At 52.1% G+C, this 23,351-nt stretch overlaps 1 protein-coding gene across 4 annotated transcripts in view; it reads left to right on the forward strand.

Annotated features, from left to right (window-relative positions):
- The window catches only part of ZFYVE28 (zinc finger FYVE-type containing 28), a 114,725-nt gene that overhangs the window by 41,157 nt on the left and 50,217 nt on the right, over window positions 1–23,351 (forward strand). For all 4 annotated transcript variants that reach the window (XM_025998928.2, XM_025998939.2, XM_025998948.2 and 1 more), the window contains exons 2-3: window positions 15,530–15,670; window positions 23,159–23,296. In XM_025998928.2, coding sequence (XP_025854713.2) covers window positions 15,530–15,670; window positions 23,159–23,296 — 279 coding nt within the window. The remainder of the gene's footprint in view (window positions 1–15,529; window positions 15,671–23,158; window positions 23,297–23,351) is intronic.

Genomic DNA, 23,351 nt, shown 5'->3' on the forward strand with positions numbered 1-23,351 from the left:
GTATGGATGGACTGCAGCTTGTCTGTCTGTCCGCTCTCATGATGAGCGGTCTTGTGGGTTCTTTTGAGGTTTTAACTATTACAGATAAAGCTGCTCTGTACGCTCACATCCACTTCTTTGCGTGGACAGTGCTTTCACCTCCCTGGAGAGAACCAGAGTGGCACGCCTACTTCATATGCTGGTGTATGTTTCACATTTTAGGAAACACGTTTCCCAAAGGTCAGGCCACTTTGCATCCCCATCTCAGGGTAAGAGGCTCCGGTCACTTGGCACCCTCTGTGCAGTCGTTTTTAAAACCTTAGCCGTTCTAATGGGTATGAGGTGGCAGCTTACTGTGGCCCAAATCTGCATTTTCCCTATGAGCGTGACATTGGGCATCATTCCATGCTTTTCTGTGAATCTGTAGATCTTCTTAAGCATCTGTTCAGATTTTTGCCCATTTTAAAATCAAGTAGTGGTGTTATTTAGGATATAAGAATTCTTTCTGTGTTCTATATGTAAGTCCTTAAAAATATACACACTTGACAAATATTTTCTCCAACTCCATGCTTGACTTTTCATTTTCTTGCCAGGGTTTTTTGAAGAAAAAATGTTGTAATGATGATATACAGTTTTTTCTTCTACATAGTTCACATTCTCTGTGAACTATTTACAAAAACTTTGCCAATGGGCAGCCCTGGTGGTGCAGTGGTTTAGCGCCGCCTACAGCCCAGGGCATGATCCTGGAGTCCTATGTCAGGCTCTCTGCATGGAGCCTGCTTCTCCCTCTGCCTGTGTCTCCACCTCTCTCTCTCTGCATCTCTATGAATAAATAAATAAAATCTTAAAAAAAAAAAAAAAACTTTGCCAAGCCCAAGATCACTAAGATTTTTCAATTTTTGAGTTTGTTTTTGTGTATGTTAATAGGAAGGCGTGAGGATCATTTTTTGCCTGTGGCTGTCCGATTGCTCTGTTGGTTGAAAAGATTCTTCTTTCTCCATTCAGTTTCCTTGGCACGTTGTTCAAAAACCATTTGCTCACGTATGTGTGGGTTTATTTCTGGACTCCATCCTGTGGCATCGTGACAGCCAAAACCATCCCTGGATATACCCTAATGCCCACGGTGTGGGCACTGCCTGTGGCCTCATTCTATAACCTGAAACCCCGTGTACAGAGTTGGTTAGGTGCATATACCCAGGAGGTTGAATTGTGTGTGATGAAGCAGTCTTGGGAAACCAAGTCTGTGCCCTATTCCACGCATCTGAGGAAAACCTTCTCCTTGTTCATTGATCATCTGGCTTGGGTGGTTCTGATGGTCCTTTTGCCCCTACTCTGCCACCAAATCCCCTGAGCCCTCCGGTAGGCTCCTGGTAGACATGGGCTGAGGTCTTGTCCAGATGCTTTTCCTGTCTGCCTCTGGATCCCTGCTTCAGGCCAGACCTTCAGGAGGCAGGCTAGCCTGTTGGCAGATGCTGTGCAGAGTCCCTGCCTCTCCTGCCTCTGTCCCCAGGGCAGTGGCAGAGCTGGTACCGGTCACCTCCAGGGACACAGGGTAGACACACAGCCAGTGTGGGAGCCCACTGGATGTTCAGCTTTTGCTTCTGTTGTGGGGATTAATGTGCAGGCGTTAATTGCTTGTGCATTATTGTTGAAGGGAGTCTATTTTTTGTTTCGATTATTTTTACCCTGGCTTGAGAACCTGCATCTGAAATATTTTTCTGTGAACCTTGTCTTTGTTTTTTTCTGAGTGGATGCCCATTTGGTCGTCTTCTGCCCCGTGTTGGCCCTCTGGAATACCTGTCTGTTTTTTTCTCTGAAAATGCTTTAAAACCAAGTACAGTTGACCCTTAAGTAACACAGTTGAAAATTCATGCATGATTTTTGATTCCCCTAAATTTTACTAAAGTCCACTGCTAACTGGAGGCCTTTCTGATGACATAAACAGCCAGTTAACATCTATTTTGTAAGTTAGATGTATTGTATACTGTATTCTTATAATAAAATAAGCTAGGGAAAAGAAAACATTATTAAGAAAATAACAGAAGAGAACATACATTTCCAGTGCTGTCCTGTATTTATGGACAGGACATATGTGAGCAAGCCACAGTTCAAACCAGGGTTGTTCAAGGGCCAGCTATGTAGGGCCTCATGCTGGGCTATTTTGCAGATATGTTCTCTCCTCTGATGATGCAGCACATGGGTGAGAGCAGGTATCCTTGGAGGGCTAGTCCTCATTGTTTCTCTGACCTGTGCCTTTAGTGATAAGCAGTATGGAAGTCAAGTGGTTCTAAGCTGCATTATTTGATAAATGGAACAATAATCACAAAGTACAGAAGAATTTGCCAAGGGAGTACAGTGTGAGCGGCTGCGTGCATCTGTGAGGCCCGACTCTCCTGCCCCCTCGGGCTGGAGGGCTGGGAGCTGGCTGAACCAGTGGTCCTGTCTGGGGGCCACCCATGTTCTGGGGCTCCTCTCTCTGCTGCCACTCCCATTCCCCATCCTTCCTCCCCTCTCCTGGACACCCCAGACTACGTCTGCCCCTGAAATCTCTCTGGCCTTACGTTCCCCGCTCCCCTCGCTTCTGCTATAGGGACTGGGATCCAGAAACCTGACAGATGTGAGTGCCAAAAAGTGGCAGACTCACCTTCATCTGTGCTCCACATCAAGACTTCTGCCATCCTTCCCATGAAGCACTTTGCTGGATAGTGGGCACCATGTCCTTTGGTGCCTATATCCTCCCACGTTACCCAGAAAGATTGGACATACAAACACCTGCCCCACAGGGCCACGGGCCACAGGCAGGTGCTGTCCTGCTCCCCTGGGGCCGTCAGAGGGAGGCTAACAGGTTCTTGGGTGAGGAGGAGAGACAGCCAGTGAGGGATGCGTGTGTGACCCAGTCCCCTGGACGAGCACCCCACACAGGGCCCTCCAGCAGCACTGCCACACTGAGTGGAGTGCATGATGGAGTGGGTCGTGCACTTTGGTTTCCCTGTGTCCAGCGGGTTCTCTGCTCTGGGCTAGCAGGATGCAGGCCCGGGGCTGTCTTCCTCCTGCCAGGCTTCCCCTGCAGTGACAGGTTTGTCAAGAGAAAGGGCCCAGATGCAAGGCAGTGCCCATTCTCGGAGGCACCAGGAGGTCTGGAGAGAGCCTGCAGCCCCTGAGTGTGAGCTGGTGTGTGAGAATGTGGGACACCTCTGTTCATGGGCTAGGGCAGCCCCGCAAGCTCTGCAGAGCCTAGGACCCTGGTCATGTTCACCCTGGCTTTGGCCGAGCTGTGCTCAGGGCAAGTTCACAAGGTACATGGATGGACATTGGAAACTGAAGGACTTCTGAATCCCTCCAGCTGAGCCACGGCAAGGTCATCCTCCTGGTGTGCTCTGGTGTAGTCGGGGAGTCAGGGTGGGGTGCAGGGCGGGTGCACAAAATACCACAAAGCAGGTGGCTTCAAACAAAAGAAATGTATTCTTTCATGGTTCAGGAGACGGCAATCTGAAAACAGGATTGGTCCTCTGGAGGCTCTGAGAGAGAATCTGGTCCTTGTCTCCTGGATTCTGGGGCCTCCAGGCATTTCTGGCCATGTAGACACCTTGCTCCAATCTCTGCCTCTGCTTCCCATGGCTTCTCCTCTGTGTATACTTCTCTTCTCTTACAGGGATGCCTGTCCTTGGATGTAGGGCCCAGCCCCATAATCCAGGATGGTCTCACCCCAAGATCCTACCTTCATTCCACCTGTAAAGAGCCTTTTCCAAAGAAAGTCATATTCTCAGGTTTTCAGTGGACTTTGCAGACTACCATTCAACCCACTGCACGTGGACAAGAAATATTTTTGGGGTCCCAGGGCAGGTGATGGGGGACACCGTTGCCTTGCCCCAAGGACTCCCTTTACCACAAGTACGCAAGTACTAATCATGATGAGGGTGCCACGTTGCCCAGTCCACACCTGCCTTTGGCTTGGGCTGTGGCAGAGGGACCTTCTGAGGGGTCAGCAGACAGAGGCCCAGTCTAGACTGCACACTTAAGCAGCTGTGGAAAAGCAGGTCTGGTCAGACCAGACAGCGTGACTGCCATTAACTCCTCTGATGCAAGGGCAGGGACAGGTCACGGGGAAGAAGGACAGTAACAGATAAGACTTACAAGGACCTACAAGTCCAGGAAAGGAGCTCTGTATCCTCACTCAGCAGGCAGATGTAGATCAAAACACATGGAGGTGGCGCCTTGCCCCTCCCCCTGCACTCCCTCCCCACTCCCCCTGCCCCTGCCCCTAGAGGGCTGGAATCATATCACAGTGGCCCCCGGGACAACAAGGCCTGGAGAAATAGGACCCTCAAACACTGCTGCCCTGGGATTCTTATGTGGTGCAGCCGCTTTGAAAAGCATCCTGGTGGTTCCTTGGTTTCACCCAGAATTACCGCATGACCCAGATCCCATTCTAGGTTTATGGCCAAGACAAACAGAAGACTCATGTTGACACAGAAACTTGTTCACAACAGCATTATTCACTGTTACCACAAGGTGGAAACAATCCACGTGTCCACCAACTGAGGAGAGGAGCCATCGACAAAATGTGGTCCATCCACACAGTGGCATACTCCTCGCCCATCAAGATGACAACACACACCACAGTGTGGGTGACGCTTGAGAACATGCTGAGGGGAAGGACCAAACGGCCACATCTTGTACCATCCATTGGCACAAAATGTCCAGAATAGGCACATCCATAAAGACGGTAGATTAGGGGCTGGAAGAGGGATGACTGGTAGTGGGCATAAGCTTTTCTTTGGGGGCGATGAAGGCCTTGTAGAATTAGTGCATGTTAATGGTTGCACAAGCCCATGGATATACTAAAACCCCTGAACTGTGTACTTTATGCTTCCCTCTGGTGGGAAGCAGAGTTATGTTATGTAAGTTATATCTCAATCAAACTATTTCTGAAAGCCAAGGTTACACTCTGTTGGGAAGGGGTGACTAGGCTTGTTGTCCTGACCCACTGGAACTGCTTGTCTGCAGACCTTCCCTGAGCAGCACCACCTGAGTGGCCCTGAGTGAGGTGTGCCCAGAGGGTCTGGGTTCTAAGTCTTTGGATCCCTCAAGGCAGGAGCAGTTCAGGTGGGTCCCAAGGGGGTGCTCAGCCAGGGAGGCCTCCGTTGGGGCTGGCTTCTGGTGATGTCCTGTTTCTTAGGTCCTTCCAGGGAGACGCCCCTTGGAATTCCATGTTCCCCCCCTGACCAGTGTGTTCCCAGGAGGCTGTTGTAACCCACCTGCAGTAATCCACTTGGTCCCGAACCTGGGACTCCTGTTTAGGTCCCTTTAATTGCTCCTCTGTTTAAACACACAGGCTTGGGGCACCTGGATGGCTCAGGGATTGTCTGCCTTTGGCTCAGGTCATGATCCCAGGGGTCCTGGGATCAAGTCTTGCATCCGGCTTCCTGCAGGGAGCCTGCTTCTTCCTCTGCCTGTGTCTCTGCCTGTCTCTGTGTCTCTCATGAATAAATAAATAAAATCTTTTAAAAAACCACACACAGGCTCAGTTCATGTGTGTTCTGATTTAGTAAGTCACCTCAAATTCTTTTTGAAGGAGAGGAGAGTTCATAAACAAGCAATTTAAATTTCTGTTTCCCAAGGCGCCTGGGTGGCTTAGTCTGTGAAGTGTCTGCCTTTAGCCCAGGTCATGATCTCAGGGTCCTGGGATTGAACCCTACAATCAGGCTCACTGCTCAGTGAGGAGTCTGCCTCTCTCTCACCTTCTGCCCCTCACCCACTTGTGCTCTCACTCACTGCTCTCTCTCTCAAATAAATAAATAAAATCTTTAAAAGAGATTAATTTCCGTTTCCCTTGGGTAGATCCCCACCTGTCCTAGAAGCTGAGAAGTTGACAACCCCTGGCTCCCTGCCTCATTTGGTTTATGGGCTACTGTCAGCCAGGCAGCCTGAGCCCAGGACTCTGTCCCAGCAAAGGGGGTGCAGCAGGAGGGTGGCACCCCAAAGGCCCAGGGCCCTTAGCTAGAAGTGTGGGAACAGAAGTGACTGACATCCTAGCCAGTTTACTATCTAGTAGTCAGTTTTGAAAATAACGTGCATTTTAAAGAACCTTGAATCTATTCAAGGTCGAAACAGATTTGCATTGAAACATGCAGCTGTCAGGTGTGGCCTATTCGGTCTGGGGATGCAGAGCCCACTTCCCTCCAGATGTGTCGATGCCTGGCCCCTTTCCCCTGCAGTTACAGAAGAGCTTCTCTGTGATCCTGCTGCAGCTGCAGTGCGAAAAGCCCCCACAATCTGTTTCTAGTGTGTCATTTGTGTGTACACTACTGGATTGGGAGTTTTGCAAATTCATTTTCCTTCTGAAATTCATTCACTAGATGGCCTATTATCTCCAGGCCATGCATCTGGTTTGGCCACACACTAAATACTGCAGCAAGGCCATTGTGGGCACCTGGGGTGTTGCAGGGTCCTGCGCCTGGCTGCTTGCTCCCACTGGACAGGAGTGTCCCAGCCATCACAGGGCGGCCTCTCCTCCTCCCAGGGCCTACATCTCAGGAGCATCTCCCCCAATGGTGTAAGTCTGTCTCTAGATGACACGAGAGCATGCTTATAAAGGGGCCCCTTGCTGTGACCCCAGGCCAGGATCCTCTGCAGTTACAGGGCTTTCTCCTGAGCCATTCCTCTTTTGTCCTGCAGAGTGGCCTGAGGTGGGGCAGCTGCCCCTGCAGCTTGACCGATTCGGCTGAGAGATAGCAGGTACAGGGAACTGGTTTATTGGGTGTCTACACTGGTCCTAAAATCTTCAAGGCACTAATTTATCAGACAAGGTGGGAAGCAGGGGAGTGCTGGGCCCGCCTCAGGGATACCCAGTCAGCTTTGCTTAAGGAGGTTCTTATAAATGTCATGTGGGGCAACACTGGTTATAGTGATAAAAGTATCTTCAACAAGAATTGAGTTCAAAACTGTATCTCAGAATTGACATGTGGACCTTTTAGATGTGGGTAAGATTTCATGTATTTTTTGCTGGACTAACTGGACCCTAGATTTAATTACATGTTGCCCCCCATCTCTTTAAGAGGATGTTGTGTGCTCCTTTGTGGGTATCCAGATTCAGCCTCAGGACCCTCCTATTGGGTTGACATGTTGGGGAGCTGTTCTAGGGCCGTCTTTGGGCTCACAGTGATGTTGAGCTGTGTTACATCTGCCCACCTTACTTTCTTGAGCATGAGACCTACTGTGTCTGAGTCCTGGCCTGCCTCTGCCAGTGGGATGCTGACCCTCTCCTGCACCACTCCTGTAGAGTAGCAGGGAGTATCCCCTGCCCATGTTCATTCAGACTTCATTCTGCAGGGGGCTCAGAGGAGGTCTTCTGGTCCTGGGGTGACTCTTCAAGCTGGTTAACCCGCACTCTAGCCCAGGCCAGGAGTTGGAGGGTTAGGGAGGGTCCTCCCTTTGGCCCACCACAACCCAGCCCATCCAGACAGCACTTAGTCATCTTCAGGCCAGAGTGCAGACTAGTACTTCAGACTGGTCAGGCAGGCGCAGGGTTCAGGGCTCTGAAGGGTCAGGATTCAGGGAGCCCCTTTGAGCGGTGATGGGCCAGGGCTGGCAGGCCAGAGTGGCCAGGCTGTGGTTTCTCCAATGGGTGGCAGACTCGTCCAGATGCCTGCCTGACTGGGAAGGTGGCTGTCACATGCCCCCCGCACGCAGGTGCACCGTTGGAGGCCTCGGGTAGTTCCTTGCTCACTGTGTAAGCCCCAGTGACAGGCGCCAGGGTCTGTGCCCCACTGCATTCCTCCAGTTGCTCTGCTCCGTCCCACTGGCCTCTCAACCCTCCCACACTACTCCTCATGGACACCACCCCGTGGCATCTGAGGCTCCACTTGCTGCTCACTCCCAGCTGATGCTTCCCTCTGCCCCTTCCTCCTTCCCCTCAGTGAAGCCAAGCCTCCAACAGCCGGAGGAGCCCTGCACCCCAAGCCTGCCCTTCCAGGCTCACATAGACACCTGCGCCCTGCCTCCTTTTCCCAGTGCCCCGCCCCCAACCCCCAATACCCCCGCTCCTCATCCCAGTGACCCATCCCCAGCCCCCTCTGGCCTGCCCCTGCACCCCAGTGCACCACCCCCTGATGTCTACAAAGGGCTCAGAAAGACACAGGTATTGGGCAGGAGGCATGCCCCAGAGCAACCCCAAGTGCTCCTGTCCGGGTCCTGGTCCGCAGTCAGTGGAGATCCAGGGATCAGGTGTGGTGGAGGGTGTCTCCTGCCCTCACTGTTGGTCCTCGCCCCACCTGGGTGTTGAGGCTTCCCATGTGGCTCTGTTGGCTGGATGTCGGTATGTGATCAGCTGTTTCTGGGACAGTCCAGTCAGGTGGATAGCTCAGGCCACTCTCAGGGGATGATGCTATCAGGAGTGATGTCATTTCTGGCTTATTTTTTTATCACCTTTGACAGCTTCCACACCATCACTTTTACTGATAGTGATGACTCCTGATGACTCCATTGTGGACCTTACTGAGCATAGGCTGTGCCCCAGGCACTCACCATGTATTCCATGTGCTTTGAGCCCATTTTGCAAATGGTGAACTGAGACATGGGTGCCCATGGTTACTGTGTAGTGGGTGACAGCTGGACCTGAGCCGAGCACATAGCTTCTAAATTCTGTGCCCTCTGGCTTCATCTTGCCATCTAGGGCACAGACTCTCCCTATGCTGTTAAGGGCCCTTGATTCCTCCAAACACATTATCAGAATGGCTTGTCTCTGTTCTTACCCCATAAAGATGAAATATTTATTGATGTGAATCAGACACAAAGTCCTCAGTCTTTCCTGGGCAAGCATTCCTGGGCTGGTGTTCTGCTGCAAAGTGCTGTGCCCTCGAGGCAGCAGTTCACAGTGACCTGGCTGGCCCCCACGCAATGGAGGACAGGCCATCTGTGGCTCTGGGTCAGGCTACAGTGCATGTGGGGCTGGCTGTCTGGTGCCTGCCCTAGGTAGGGCGAGTCCTGGGCTTCAGCAATGATTTTCTGGCTGCAGCCCAGGATGGGGCTAGCCTCCTGTTGTGGATAGATACTTCTTGGGCATCCAAAATTGACACGTGGTGTCCGTGAAAGGCTGGCCCACCATGGGCTTGTGAGCCTGGACCTTGGGCCATTGAGCCTGACCCCCATGGGACTCATGGTGCCAGCTCAGATGGCAGCTTTGTGTAGCTCTTGCTCTCAACACCCAGCAGAAGCCAGTAGGGAAACTGACTTATGGAAAAAGGCTGTTCTTTGTCAAGGAGGCAGAGTGACAGGTGGGGCTACTTGGATCTGTGATCCTGGGTGGATTTGTCAGCCTCTCCCCTGTGCCAATTGGGGAATAGCCTTCACCTCCTCTGAGGTAGGACTGGAAGTTAGATGATGTGTATATAGCTCTTGAGAGTGAGGGAAGCAACCAGCAGGAGCTGTTGCCAGCTTGGGCAGGGAGCAGGACAGAGCCCCTGACAGTCCCTCCTGGTGCCTGGGCATGCTATTTACAGCCGCCTGGGTAGAGAAAACAGGCAGTCAAGTGGGGATGGGCCCAGGAGTAACCAGCCACCAGTCATCAATGGGCCAGATGGCAGGGCTGCTGCCACGTGACAACAGGAGCATGTATCTCTGTAGGGCACCAGATCTGCTGAAGGGTGGCTGGTATCTGGGGCCCGGCGGTCCTCAGGGTGTAGTGATGCAGACTGGGCCAACTTTGGGGGCATGAGTCATGGCTGCCCACGTCTGCCAGACCTTGGTGGGGACAGAGAGTGGTGAAGTCCTGCAGGAGGGCCTCAGTCAGTGTTTGGAGGTAATGAGGGGTTCCGGCCCTGATGACCAGTGGTCACTGGGTTTCCTTAATGGTCCAGTGTGGTCTGGGCAGCTTTTCCTGTACCCAGGGCCTGAAGATCAGCTGGCTGGCTGGTAGGGGATGGGGGGGCACTCCTAGGGATGAGCAAATTCAAAGTGCTACAACTGGAGGCTTTTCTCTGATTTCTTTACAAAATTCTTGGATTTGTGGTTTTGCAGTGAGGAATCTGAGGCTTTACTGGAAAGCTGGTCTAAGAAAGGCCCAGGACAGGACTGACACCTGAGGCCCCTAGCCTTCATCCCTGAGCATCCTGGACTCTGTCCAGCTGAATCCTACCTGGGGTCCACTGAGATCTGGAAGGCTCTCTTCTGCCGAGTGTTGGGATGGTGGGGGGGCATGTGGGGTAGTCTCTCTTGGGAACTGGCATACAGAGACCGATTTGTCTTCTGGGACAACTGCTGGGGAGAACGTGGAGGGTGATGGGCAGGGGGCTGGGACTCCCCACACGATACCTGGGCTGTGCTCCATCACTGGGCTTACACTGGGGGCATGGGGGGCTGGTCCTTTCTGGTCTTTCCAGGCCACCCATCCCACCATCTGTCCTGCCCACCTGTCTGACCATCTGCCTCCTCCTCCTCTCCTGCCCATCATACAGCTTGGCTGAGGCTGTGTGGCTGCTGCCCTGGAGTAAACAGGGGGTGTCCTTGTAAGGCCCTCCCTCTGCAGAGCTTACCTCTTACTTGGGAAGCAAAGGGTGTGAAAGGGATGGGAACCTGCACCACATTTACTTCTTCCTCCTCTTTCCCACGAGGATGCCTGAGGGTCCTTGATGTGAGCCCTGGACTGATTTTGGGCTCCATCTTGTCTAGCAGTGTGACCTTGGCCATTCCTTTTCCTCACAGGCTTCAATCTCTTCACGTGGGTGCTCTGCACAGGGCTGGGGGGTCCAACCCCTCAGGGGAGACTCTGGGCTCGTGCATTCTGCTCCAGCCTGGCCCACCAGCCTCGAAGCCCTGGAAACTCGCTGGGATGTGGGTGCCAGCATCAACATCATGGGGGCCTGGGCTCAGCAGGGCACCTGGGGGCAGAGCCGAGCTCACTTCCACCTCCTGCCTCCTGGGTCCCCTCCCACACCACAGAGCTGAATCAATAAGTAATTTAATCAACTTTACAAAATTAGTTCTGAATTAGTCAGTTTTGCCCTTTGACTTAGTACTTATTTGTTGTTGCATGTTTTTTCCTGCCACCTTTGAGCTGCCTGTTCATGGTCACCACCTAAGCCAGATGCTTCCTCCACAAGCTTAGTTTTGTCTTCTTGCAACTGTGAAAACCTCCACTGCCCTGCATTGATTTTGAGAAAAATATTGACACAGTGTGCAAAAAAAAGACATTTCTATTGAGTTCTAAATTATTATTTTACCATTTTTATTCCAAAATAGGATGAATTATTCTTATTTATACCAATTGATTCTCTTTATTGTGGACATTTTCCTTAGGGACATTTAAAGTTTTAATTTAAAATGGAATTTTAGGGGCATCTGGGTGGCTCCATTGGTGAAGCACCTGCCTTCAGCTCAGGTCATGATCCTGGGGTCATGGGATTGAGCCCTGCATCTGGCTCCCTTTTCAGTGGGGAGTCGGCTTCTTCCTCTGCCTCTATTCCTCCTCACCTCACTCACTTGTACTCTCTCTCAAATGAATAAGCAACATCTTTTTTTAAATTTAATTATTTTTTTTTAAATTTTTATTTATTTATGATAGTCACAGAGAGAGAGAGAGAGGCAGAGACACAGGCAGAGGGAGAAGCAGGCTCCATGCACCGGGAGCCCGACGTGGGACTCGATCCCGGGTCTCCAGGATCGCGCCCTGAGCCAAAGGCAGGCGCCAAACCGCTGCGCCACCCAGGGATCCCTTAAATTTAATTATTAAAAAGATTTTATTTATTTATTCATGAAAGACACAGAGAGAGAGGCAGAGACCTAGGTAGAGTTGGAGAAGCAGGTTCCCCGTGGGGAGCCTGGTGCAGGACTTGATCCCAGGACCCTGGGATCACAACCTGAGTCGAAGGCAGATGCTCACAGGCATCCCTAAATAACATCTTTTTTAAAAAATAAAAAATAAAATTGAATTTTAAAATGTTATAGAATAAGGGGGGCCGATTCCAATCAAGGAGAGAAAGACAACTTGTCCTGTCCCTAAACACTCCATCTTCCATCCACAGGTCCCCCCTCCACCCTGCCCTACTAGTTAATGTGGGTGTCCGGAAGGGCGTCCTCAGCCAACTGTTGTTGTTTATCTGTGTAGACTCAGACAGGGAAATGGGATGCCATCATTTCTCCTTTGGATTCTGTTAGCATAAATGGAATTTTGTGTTCACTCATTTCCTGGGACCTCCGCCTAGAGCTTTTGTTCACACAGAACCTGAAGTCTCCTGGTGGGGGGTATGACTGACATGGCCAGTACTGCCCAGGACACACAGCGGACTTCTGATTCTTGTATGGGCGGTACCAGTCCCAAGGAGACTGGAAAGCTAGCTCAAGTTATGTCTAAAATTTTTAAATAGCACAGACCTTTTGAGTTTCAGTAATATAATCACTAACTCCAAAAAGTTTTCTGAATTCTCTTATTCTGTTGCACGTGCATGTTTACAGTTCTCCTTTAGCTGATGGACAACACCTCTGTAGGGCTGGTTTTAGGGTCTGTAATGGATTGAAATCCAATTCCAAGGCAGCAGGTTGTGCCACACCTGCCGGGTGCCCTTGACTGGGAAAGCATGATCCAGAAGAGGTTTAGAGCCCGCACAGTTCCAGGGGTGCATTTAGTACCAGGTGCTGCTGTTCCCTTTCTGTGTCTTTCCATTCACACACAGGCACACATTCACGTGCACGCACATACATGCACACACGCATGTAACGCACACATGCACGGACACACACCTCACAGTTCCACATGTACATACATGGTACTTGTTTGTCTCCAGAACGTAGGTATGTGCATGTGTGTGTACACATGTGTGTATGTGTGCATATGTATACACATGTGCGTGCACACAAACATGCATGAGCTTGAGACCCCCTTGAGGCTCAATCCTCCCTGGGTGCAGGGAGGGGGATGGCCAGGTTGGTGGGAGGCTGTGAAGGGAAAGCTTTGTCTTCCAGGCAGCAGGCACCACAGTCTCCATCAGATGTTCCTGGACCTTTGGTTGCTGCTTCCACTGGCTTCACGAAGTTTGCCAGCTGATAGCAGAGGGGGTCGGGCTCACCTGGGCAAGCAGTGTGAATATTTGGATTTGAAGTCTACTTATATGTGGTGAGGTTTTTAGTGTCAGGATAAAGATTGATTCTGAGTTATTTTCTGGACAGTTCTGGGCACCGCCCCCTCGCATTGTGCCCTTTTTCTCAGAGCAGAGACTTAGCTCTGAGAAAGGTGTCGTTACCATTGCCCTAAATTTGGTCCCTGGCCTGTTTACCAGGCCAGCTGGTGTCTGGTCAGCCAGCAGTGGTGGAAGCTGAAGAAACAGATGTGGGGAGGCTTCTGCATCCCCAGCTCTGGTGCACTTTGACTAGAGGGCTCCAGGCCAGCTCCGTGAGAAGTACTCGGTCACAGCGAGGTGTCTGCTATGGGGCTGTCCCCAACTGTGCCCCTGGTCTCCTGCCCTCCCACCCCGACTCCTGTGAGGGGGCTGGGTGGATGTGGGGCAGAAGGAAGCCAATGGGCTATGATGGCTGTCGTCAGCTCCCCAGCAAGGGTGTCAAGATGCCCGGGCTCACCACCAGCAGAGTCCAGCATATGTCATTGGCCAGCAGTGGCCTCAGCCCCAAAGCCCCTCTATGAGAAGGGAGGGCCCGTGTACCTGGTAACAAGGTGCTATTGGAGGCAGTCCTCTCCTTCCTTGAGATCACGCTCGTGGGACCCAGGTCTGTGGGAGGGGAAGCTGGCAGCCACCAGGGGAACCAGGTCACAATTCTGGGGCTGCTTTTGAGAATCTGAGAACCAAGGCCTTGGGGCCTCATCTGAAGGTCAGCAGCCCTGAGGCTACTACCCCCAACGCCTGCCTCCCACCCTAGGTGTGCTAGCACCACCATTGCCCCTCCCTGGGACTCCCACGCCCTTGGGGGACAGGCTAGGAGATGCCTTTTGGGCATCACTTTCACCACCACCCAGTCCATGGAATAGGAAAGAGGCAAAGAGTGTTGCCCAGCCCACGACCCCGATCCTGTTCCTGTTTCATCGCAGCGGGGATGCTGGTGTCCTTCCTGGGTGTGCCGGGAACCAGGCAAGTCAGCTGAGCCCACTGAGGGGACCAGAGAGGGCATGAGATGCTGGGACACAGGTGTGTGTGTGTGGGGGGACTGGGTCTGTGTTATCCCAGTGTCACCCCGACCCATGCATCCCTGGCAGAGTGGGTGCTCAGGCAGTGTTTGCTGGGTAAGTGGGTGATAGAAGGGGCTCTTCTCTCCAAGACTGTCCTGGAAAATTCTGGGAAAGACCTCCCTGGGCCTGCCTGGGTCGCACACTCATGTCCTGGGCCGGTCGCTGCAGCTGGGAACCCTCGCCCATGGGTCTGCTCTGCCGCATTTGGGGGCTCCTCCTGGACCAGCATGTAGAGCTGACAGTCTGGCACTGAAGGACCCAGACCCCTGGGCTGAGTAAAAGACACCATGGAAGGGAGGGGGCACATACAGGAGAGGGGTGGAATGCCAGGGTGCAGGGAACACCTTTGATGGGAAAAAGGGGTTCCAAAAATTATGAAAATTATAAGTTATCCTACATTTAACGAAAGTAGGTACTAAAATAACCATGTGCTAACTTCTGGGTTGACTTTGAGCTGCGTATGTATGCATACATGTGCGTGATTTTTCCAGCAAGTTGGAACACCCGTGTGATTTGGCATCCTCTCCTTTGTCTTTCTCTGTATGATCATGAAAAACACGACTTACAAAAATATCTTCCATGGCTTCATCACTTTTACTGTGGCTTTCTCCTAATCCTGGAAACAGATCAAAGGGAACAAGCCATGCCTGCCTGAAGCCAGAGGGAGTGTGAGCAGGCTGATGCATGTGGGAGCAGGGTTGGGGTCAGGGCAGTCAGCAGGCCAGTCAGGGGAGCAGGCTGGTGCAGGCAGGGAGCAGGCTGGTGGGGCTGGGGCAGAGCGGGGAGTAGGGTTAGGGTCAGGGTTGGGGCAGGCAACTGGCCCATCAGGGGAGAAGGACTCTGGGGTTCTAAGCGGGGTAGGAGATGAACCCCTGAGGAAGGGGCTTCCTGCCGAAGAGCACTGGCACTTTCTGGTGTTTAGGAAATGAGGCTGAGTGCTGAGAAGATTCTAGAGGGCAGAGCAAGGGTTGGCAACCACTGATTAGGCTTCACTTGAGGAAATTGTGTTGTGTGTGTCTGGGCCACTTCCTTCACTGGCTGGCTGTCACTGTAGTCTCGTTTTATGAATAAAAACCATTATTCAAACCAATCATTTTATCCCACTGCCACCCAGACCACACTCTCCCTGAGCCCCTCATCTGGGAGTCTTCGCACTCCTGGGGGCTTAGGGCCTGGGCCTCTGGCTTCCCCACAGAGGCACTATCCCTGGGGCCCCGCAGCCTGAGTGGCCTCTGAGAAATGGGCACAGCCCTGGGGGCTGACATGCCGACGGGGTTCGGAACAGGCATCCAGTTAGGCTGGTGTCTGGTTAAGAGCCATGTGGAGCTTCCTGTGAGCAGATGCCCTGGTTCATGCCTGTGCCTCTCTCCCCTGCAGAGGTCGGACCCACAGCTGCTCGCCCAGTTCTATTATGCAGATGAGGAGCTGAACCAGGTGGCGGCTGAGCTGGACAGTCTGGACGGGCGCAAGGACCCGCAGCGGTGCACGCTGCTTGTCAGCCAGTTTCGCTCTTGCCAGGTGAGTGCACGTAGGGCCAAGGGCCTGTCATGGGGGAACCTGCTCCCACCTGTGAGCACATCTCAGGTGGCCTGGGTAGGTGCTGGGCACCTCTCAGTCCAGCTGCACACCCAGCTGGGAGGAGGGACGATTCTGAGCTGAACGGGGGGGTGGGGGGTGGGGGGGGTAGAGAGCCAGGCAGGGGCAACCAGAAGCTGGCAGGGTCCTAGCCAGGGAGCTGCTAACATGGGAGGGGGGATGAGCAATAGAGGCTATGTGCAGGGCTCCTGGAGGGGGGCTCGGACCCTTGCCATGCTGTACGATTTAGCACTGGCCCTGGAAGCGATGCTAGAAATGTTCTTCCAGTTTAGCCAACTACCAGTGTGAGACCCTGAGGCCTGAATGCAGTTTTGTCAAGCGACAGTCAAGGTCATTCTCAAAGTTCCAGAATATTCTTGGTACATTCTGCCCACACATCTTGCTGGTTCTCTCTGACCTGGGAGGGGGCCTGAGGTATGCTTCCCAGATCACTGGGAGGGCCAGACGCGGTGGGAGGTATGCCACTGAAGCTGGTTCCACGGTGTGTTTTACACATTAGGGGGTTAGATAAGGATTCTGGTGGGAGAAGCAGGTCCTGGCTAGCCCTAGAATGACCAGGAGGCCCTCCCCTCTCCTAGGGGACTGGAGGGGCCAGGGGGTCTCGGGACTTGCCAGGCCATCAGCGCTCTCTCTTTCCCACCAGAGAATACCCTTATTTGTGCCTACAGCACACCAACCTAACAGCCAGGAGGCCTCCCTCTAGATTCCCCAGCCACCCCCCGCCACCCCCCCTGCCTTTGCCCTTGTCCATGCCACCCCTGCCCCCATGCACCTACCCCCCTGCTCCCCCCACTACCCGCACCACCACCCCAACCGTACCTGCTCCTGCTGCAGCTCTGTGCCCCTAGCAGTGTCCTGTGTTTGTCCCAGACCCGGTCTGACCAGTTCACTGGTGGATGTATTTGCAGGTTACACAAACTGACCAAATAAGGTGGCCACTAAGTTGGGTGCTTCGTAGAGTCTTGACAGAGGAAAATCAAGAAAGGAAAACCATCCTGGCATTAGGCTGGGCAAGGCAACTTGCAGGGGGTTGAGAAACAAGTCATACAAAGGATCTTGCACAAGCATCTTTAATTTCTCACTTGTCTCTTAAGACTCCTGTGTCAGGGTCCCATGACAGCCCCCCAGTTCCATGACTCACTAGGAAGACACACAGGACATAGAATACAGTCGTGCTCACAGCTGGGATTGATCCCAGTGAACAGACACAAAGGACAATCAGCCAAGGGAAGAGGTATGGGGTTGGGGAGTTGGGGGGACAAAGTCCAGAGGAATCAGGTGCCAGCTTCCAGCATCCTCTCCCGGAGACTCAGGTGGATGTGCTCCATTCCCAGTAGCGCGTGTGACAACATGTGTGGCATCTTGTCAGCCAGGGAAGCTTGTTAGGGACACAGAACAGGGGTTGCTGGGGCTGGCCCAGCAGGCCCCTCTCCCTGGCTCAGCCCAAACCGCAGACCCCCAGGGGGATGGAGTGTGGGTAGGGGCATTGGAGACACAGCTGAGGAGCGGCAACATTCCCTGGACGCCTGCCCAGGGCCAGTGCGGTGCAGGCCTCTCGGGGGATGGCCTGGTCCCGCTGTGGGGCTCCTGTGCACATAACAGCAGTTAGGAATCGTGGCTGACACGTCATGGATCTTGGCCGTGTGCTCTGCTGCCCACCCAGGAGTGGAGTTAGTGCCACCAAGGGATGCCTTCGTGTGCATGCTACAATTTTGTAAAGACTCATCCTAGTAACATATTTGTTTAAGTGGCCACTTACTGGGGCCCTGGGTTGTGTAAGGGCTCCTGTCCTAGTAAATTCCTAGGACATTTAGGAGCTCAGGAATTTAGGTTGGAAAGCAACTTTCTTTTCTAACATTTGTCTTGAAACAGGACATTTTGTCTTTTCCACTTTTGGCTGCTGTTTCATTCTATTTGACTGTCACGATGCTGGGTTATTTGTGCATTCATTCATTCATTCATTCAACAGCAGTCACTAGAAGGGGGTCTGCCTCTGTGTGGACAATGCCCCAGAAGCAAGGCAGACATTTGGGGTCACTGTAGTCAGAGAGGCCTGTGTGCACAGGTGCCAGGTTGCCATTGCAACGTGGGGTCTGGTGACCTGTAATTATAATGCGGAGCCCTGACAGGTCAGCGGATGGCAGCCCACTCTACAGGGCCACTTGGTGGCCCTGATTTTAGAGCATGGACTGGCATCCTAGGTAGGTCACAGGAGGCCAGATTTAGGAGCCGCAGGCCCCTGATGTTCTCAGCACCTGTGAATCTGCCCTAGGCCAGCTGCGGGCACCACCACCAAGCACCCAGAGGCTATGACTTTCTCAGCTTTGGGGCCAGTAGCTTGGCATTGCCAATGTGCCCTCTCCTCATCCCACTGTTGTCTGTGACCCTGGCCTCAGTGACATATCCCTGAGTCTTCTAGTCTAGATGTCTGGGGTGTCTCAGGGCCCCCAGGTCCCATCAGCCCAGGTACAGCCCTCAGCTGAGTGTGGGGTGTCTATGTGGAGCATGCATGGTGGTGGCACCAGCCTGGCCTGGCTCAGCTCTCCAGGAGCCCTGGAGGCATCCACGTGGGGTCCCATTCAGTTCAGTTTGAGTCAGCACTTCTGGCTCAAATTTGGGGATACATTCAGGGGCCCAGTCCTTCTGGTCTGGAGCTTTGTCTTCCTCAAGGCATGAGGGGCTCTCCACATGGTCCTCTGGGTAATGGCCTCTCCACTGGATTCCTGCTAGGAAGTCTGATTTCTTGCACCAGTGAGTTGTGGGGGCCTCAAGCACCCCAGGTGCAGCCAGATTGGGAGCCAGTGCTCTGTGACCATCTGCTTGCTCAGCTAGCACTTGATGGCTGGTTGGTGTCCCACTGGTTGGTCCTTATGAGTGCAGTTAGGAGTTGCAGGCTGCTGCAGCCCCCAAAACCTATAGCCCGTGCTATCTGCTCGCCAGGGAGGTGAGGGGCAGGTGAGGGGGCAGGTGAGGGGGCAGGTGAGGGGGAGGTGTAGAGTCTCGAACCTGGGGTATAGTGTCTGGAACCTTCCTGCCCCATATTGGGGTCTGGTAGATGAAGTCTGCAGGCAAGTGCCAGGTACAGAGTAGATGCTCAAGAAACAGTAACAGCCCCCTTTTCTCTTCTCACAGGAGGAACATTGGGTTTGTAAGGAGCAGCAGGAACTGGCTCTCAAGGGCAACATGTCTGTGGGGTGAGACGGAGGTGAGGCAGTGAGGGCTGGGAGCAGTGAGGTGGAAGAGGCAGGGACTTGCACGGTGCTGGCTCTAATCTTAGAAGGAGTCGGAGTCATTCATTTTCACCTAAATGACCTTTTACTTCATGAAAATGGTGGACTGTGTGTAAATGAGTTTGTAGGTGGATGTCTGATGACATTTGCCTGTTTGTTCTTTCTGGCTTCAGAAACCATAAAAGATTAGAAATCATAGCTCAGCTGGATGAAATGAATCCTGGATTATTGTGATGGGCTGAATTGTGTCCCCTGCCCCCAAACTCATACATTCAAGTCCTACTCCCCAGTCTTTGAAGACATAATTAAGGTAAAATGAGGTCATTAGGGTGGGTCCTGATCCAGTCTGACCAGTGCCCTTGTAAGAAGAGGAGGCTAGGTCACAGAATGCAGAGGGACAATCATGTGAGGACACGGGGAGAGGATGGTGTATGTGCCCAGGAGGGAGGCCTCAGAGGGAACTGGCCCACCAGAACTAGCCCACCCTCCCCTGGGTCTGGGACCTGGCTCACCTTCCCCTGGGTCTCAGACGGCCAGCCTCCAGGCCTGTGAAGAATAAACTTGGAGCAGCTGCCGCTGTGGTGCTGCTATGGCAGCCCCAAGGCACTAATACAGTGGGATCTGGATTTCATGATGCAGATGGGCTTGACATTGCTCTGGGTTGGATTCCATCATCGTCATCGACCTGTTTTTCCTAAGCCACACTGTAACTTTTACCATCAAGGGAGTATAATTTTAGATGATTCAGTGAAGAATATTAAATGGCAAAATGTGCCAACAGAACTTGTAGCCAAGTGTAGCTAGTTAACGGGGTCATGGTGGGTGCAGGGCGCCTTGCTGCTGATCTGCGACATGGACACAGCCATACCTGGACACAGCCACACCTGGCAACACCCTCGAACCTCCCCTTGCTTGAAGGTACTGATGCCCACCCCCCCATAGCAGAGTGGGTTCTCGGGGAGAAGGGGTCCCTAGTGTACCCTGACTGCATACCCCAGCCTCCCGTCTGCCATGCGATGCACCTGGCACTCGGCATCCTCGGAGCTGTGCCCAGGAGGGACTGGGGCTGGGGAAGTCCAGGAGGGCTGGCCACCTCCGTGGCAGGGTGGGGAGAGCTCCTTACAGCAGCGGCTCTTGAATTCTTTGAATTCTTTGTTTCTATATTGACAGTTGAGAGTTCTTTCTGTATTCTGGACACTAGCCTTCATCTGATTATGATTTATAATTATTTTCTCCCAATTTGTGGCTTGTCTTTCATTCTCTGCCTAGTTTTTTGAAGGAGAGAAGTTTTAGATTTTGATGAAGGCCAGTTTATCCATTTTTCTCTTCGTAGATCATGTTTTTCATGTCCTAAGAATCTCGGCCTGACCCAAGGTCATCAGATTGTCTCCTGTGTTTTCCTGTAGAAAACATAGTTTCAGGCTTTGCACTGAGGTCTGTGATTCCTACTGACTTTACATCAGGATATAAAGTAAGGACTGGACCCACATTTTGTTTTGTTTTGTTTTGTTTTGTTTGCAAATTAATTCTCAGTTTCAACATCATGTGTTGAGAAGACTATATGCTTTCTCCACGGAAAAGTGTCATTGCACCTTTGGGAAAACCAGTTACCCCAATCAGTAGGGGCCTGTTTCCAGGCTCTCTGTTCTGTCCTCTTCATCTGTCTTCAGGCCAATACTGCAGTGTCTTTTTCCTGCGTCTTAGAAGCCCATGGGGTCACATCTCCAACACTGTCCTATTTCGAAGTTGTTACTGCTGTTCTAAGTTCTTTGCATTTCTGTATGGAATTTAGAAACTGCTTGTAGGAGGTCTACAAAAAAGCCCGCTAAATGGGACCACAGTGAATCTGAGGGTCAATATTGGGGAAAACTTGCAGTTTTCCCCATTAAGCATGGTGCTAGCTATCACAGGTTTTTCATAGATGCACATGGGCTGCCCGGTGAAGCAGGGATCCTTGGCTTCACAGCTACTCAAGGCTTGAAAGACGGCATTCTGTGGCCTCCCATGCACTGTTCCAGGAAGAAAGCCAGGGTCACCCTCTCTTTGCTCTTCATGGGCATAGCATCTTTGTCTCTTACTACTTGTAAGGTCTCTTTTTATTGGTTTCTATTGATTTCATCATGCTGTGATTTGGTGTAATTTTCTTTGTATTTTCAACACTTTGGGTTAATTAAACTTCTTGGATCTTGTATTTATAGTTGTCATCAAATTGAACAAAAACCGGCCATGATTCCTTCAAGTGTTTTTTCTTTCTGTCCCATTCCTTTTTCTGGGTCTTGCATGTTGCGCCTGATGTCCTGAAGCCTGACTGCTCAGCAATGAGCTGTTTTTTTTTTTTTTTAAAGGATTTATTTATTTATTTATTCATGAGAGATACAGACAGAGAGAAAGACAGAGATATAGGCAGAGGGAGGAGCAGGCTCCTCACAGGGAGCCTGATGCGGGACTTGATTCCGGATCCCGGGATCATGACCTGAGCTGAAGGCAGGCGCCCAACCGCTGAGCCACCCAGGTGTCCCAGTGATGAGCTATTTTATTATTGCTTCTTTCTCAGGCTTTTGGGAAGGTTTCCATTGTTCGTCTTCAAGTTTTTTGTTCTTTTCTTCTGAAATGTCTGATCTGGGCTGAATCTCATCCAGTGAATTTGTTTTCATCCCACATATGTAATTTCCATCTCTGGATCAGCTTGGCCCTTTTTATTTCTTCATAGTCTCAGTTCACTTTTGGGCAGGGTGCGCAAGATGTCAGAGCCCTGGCTCTTCCTGGAGGCGGACATTGACTGGGTGCTAGTACTTGTGATCGCCCTTAGCAATCTTCATTAGTTTGCTGAATCACAAGAAAGGGGCCTTCCTGCTCAGAAAGCCTTTTAAAAGAACTCATGGTAGTACCTCTGGATGCTGGTTGAATTTTATTTTTACTTTTTGTGCGTGGAGGTAGGATTTGCTTCAGAGCTCAGTACCCTGACTGTTTGCATTAGAAATATCCTGCTTCCCACTTGTGGTGACTTTTCGCATCTGCTTCCTAATAAAAACGAAAGTCAACCCTCAGAGGGCGGAAAGGAGGGGTGTCGGGATAGAAAACTGCTGAGGGTGAGCGCGTCAGCGAGTGCTGTCTTCCTGGAAAGCAGTCGGTGGGTTGTGACCAGAGCCCATAAATGCACTTCCACTCTTGACTTTGTGGCTCTACATTTGGAAATGAGTGGATCCTAAGGAAATGACTGAACACTCAGCCATGACTGCAGTGTTGTCAGTGGCAATGGAGAACTCGAGTCTGTCAGTGTCCAGCAGACCGGGAAGTGGTAAATTAGCCGGGTTTTACAGACCATAGCTTACACCACCCTCCCGATAGCTGGGAATCATGGTCTCCCATGGGCTTCCTGGAGAACCAGGGAAGTTAAGCAGCCAGTCCCAGGTGGCACAGCCATGAGGGGTGGAGTCAGGGAGGAGCACAACTTCCTTGCCTACTGAGTTACATGCTGCCTGATTGATCTGGTTCCAGGGGAGTCCAGGGCAGGGGCCAGCTGTGCTCCTTCTGCTCTGTCTACAGAGGAGTAAACTGAGGCCAAGAGAGTGTGGTGGCTTTGCCCTGTTCCTGACTGCTGCGTCTCCTGTGATCGCTCCTTGTCCTCATACAGGACAGGCCTTGGAGCCCTGTGTGGCAAGTTTGAGAAGGCTGGTTTTATAGCCTCCCTGATGGCAGGTCCTGTCCGTGTTTTAAACACGGCCAGGATGGCACAGGGCTTGTGATGTTAATAGAAGCAACGCAGCAAGGTGGCTGCAACATCATCGTCTTGAGTGTCCACCTGCTGTGCCATTGCTTGAGCTCTGTTGCAAGAAATGCATGGATAGGCATTCAGAGAGTGGTTCAGGGACAGTCCTGTGGCCTCCCGCTACAGGGAGCCTGGGTGTGGGTCAGCAGCCAGTTCGGGGTAATTAGGAGGCTCCCCAGGCTTCCACAGGTGCCCAGCCTGCATGGGCATGAGCAACGGGACCAGGGAGGCAGGACGTTCACTCTAGAAGCTTCTGAAGCATTTGCACTCTTGGTAGCAATTGCAGAGCAAGCAGGGCCGCATGATCCTAACAGTAAAGTGCCCTTATGTGTTTTTAATATTTTTCAAGCAGTTTTAGACAGCCACCAGTGGGAGCTGTGTTTCAGCGCACTTTGTCCATTTCTGTTTCAGGACAATGTGTTAAACATCATTAACCAGATCATGGACGTGTGCATCCCACAGGACCGAGCCCCACGGGATTTCTGTGTCAAGTTCCCTGAGGAGATCCGGCATGACAACCTGGCGGGCCAGCTGTGGTTCGGCGCCGAGGTAGCATGCAGCTTCCTGGGTCCAGGGTCACAGTGTGGGGGGTTGTGCAGCTGTT

The sequence above is a fragment of the Vulpes vulpes genome, chromosome 14 (assembly GCF_048418805.1).
Source record: "Vulpes vulpes isolate BD-2025 chromosome 14, VulVul3, whole genome shotgun sequence".
Classification (NCBI taxonomy): Eukaryota; Metazoa; Chordata; class Mammalia; order Carnivora; family Canidae; genus Vulpes; species Vulpes vulpes.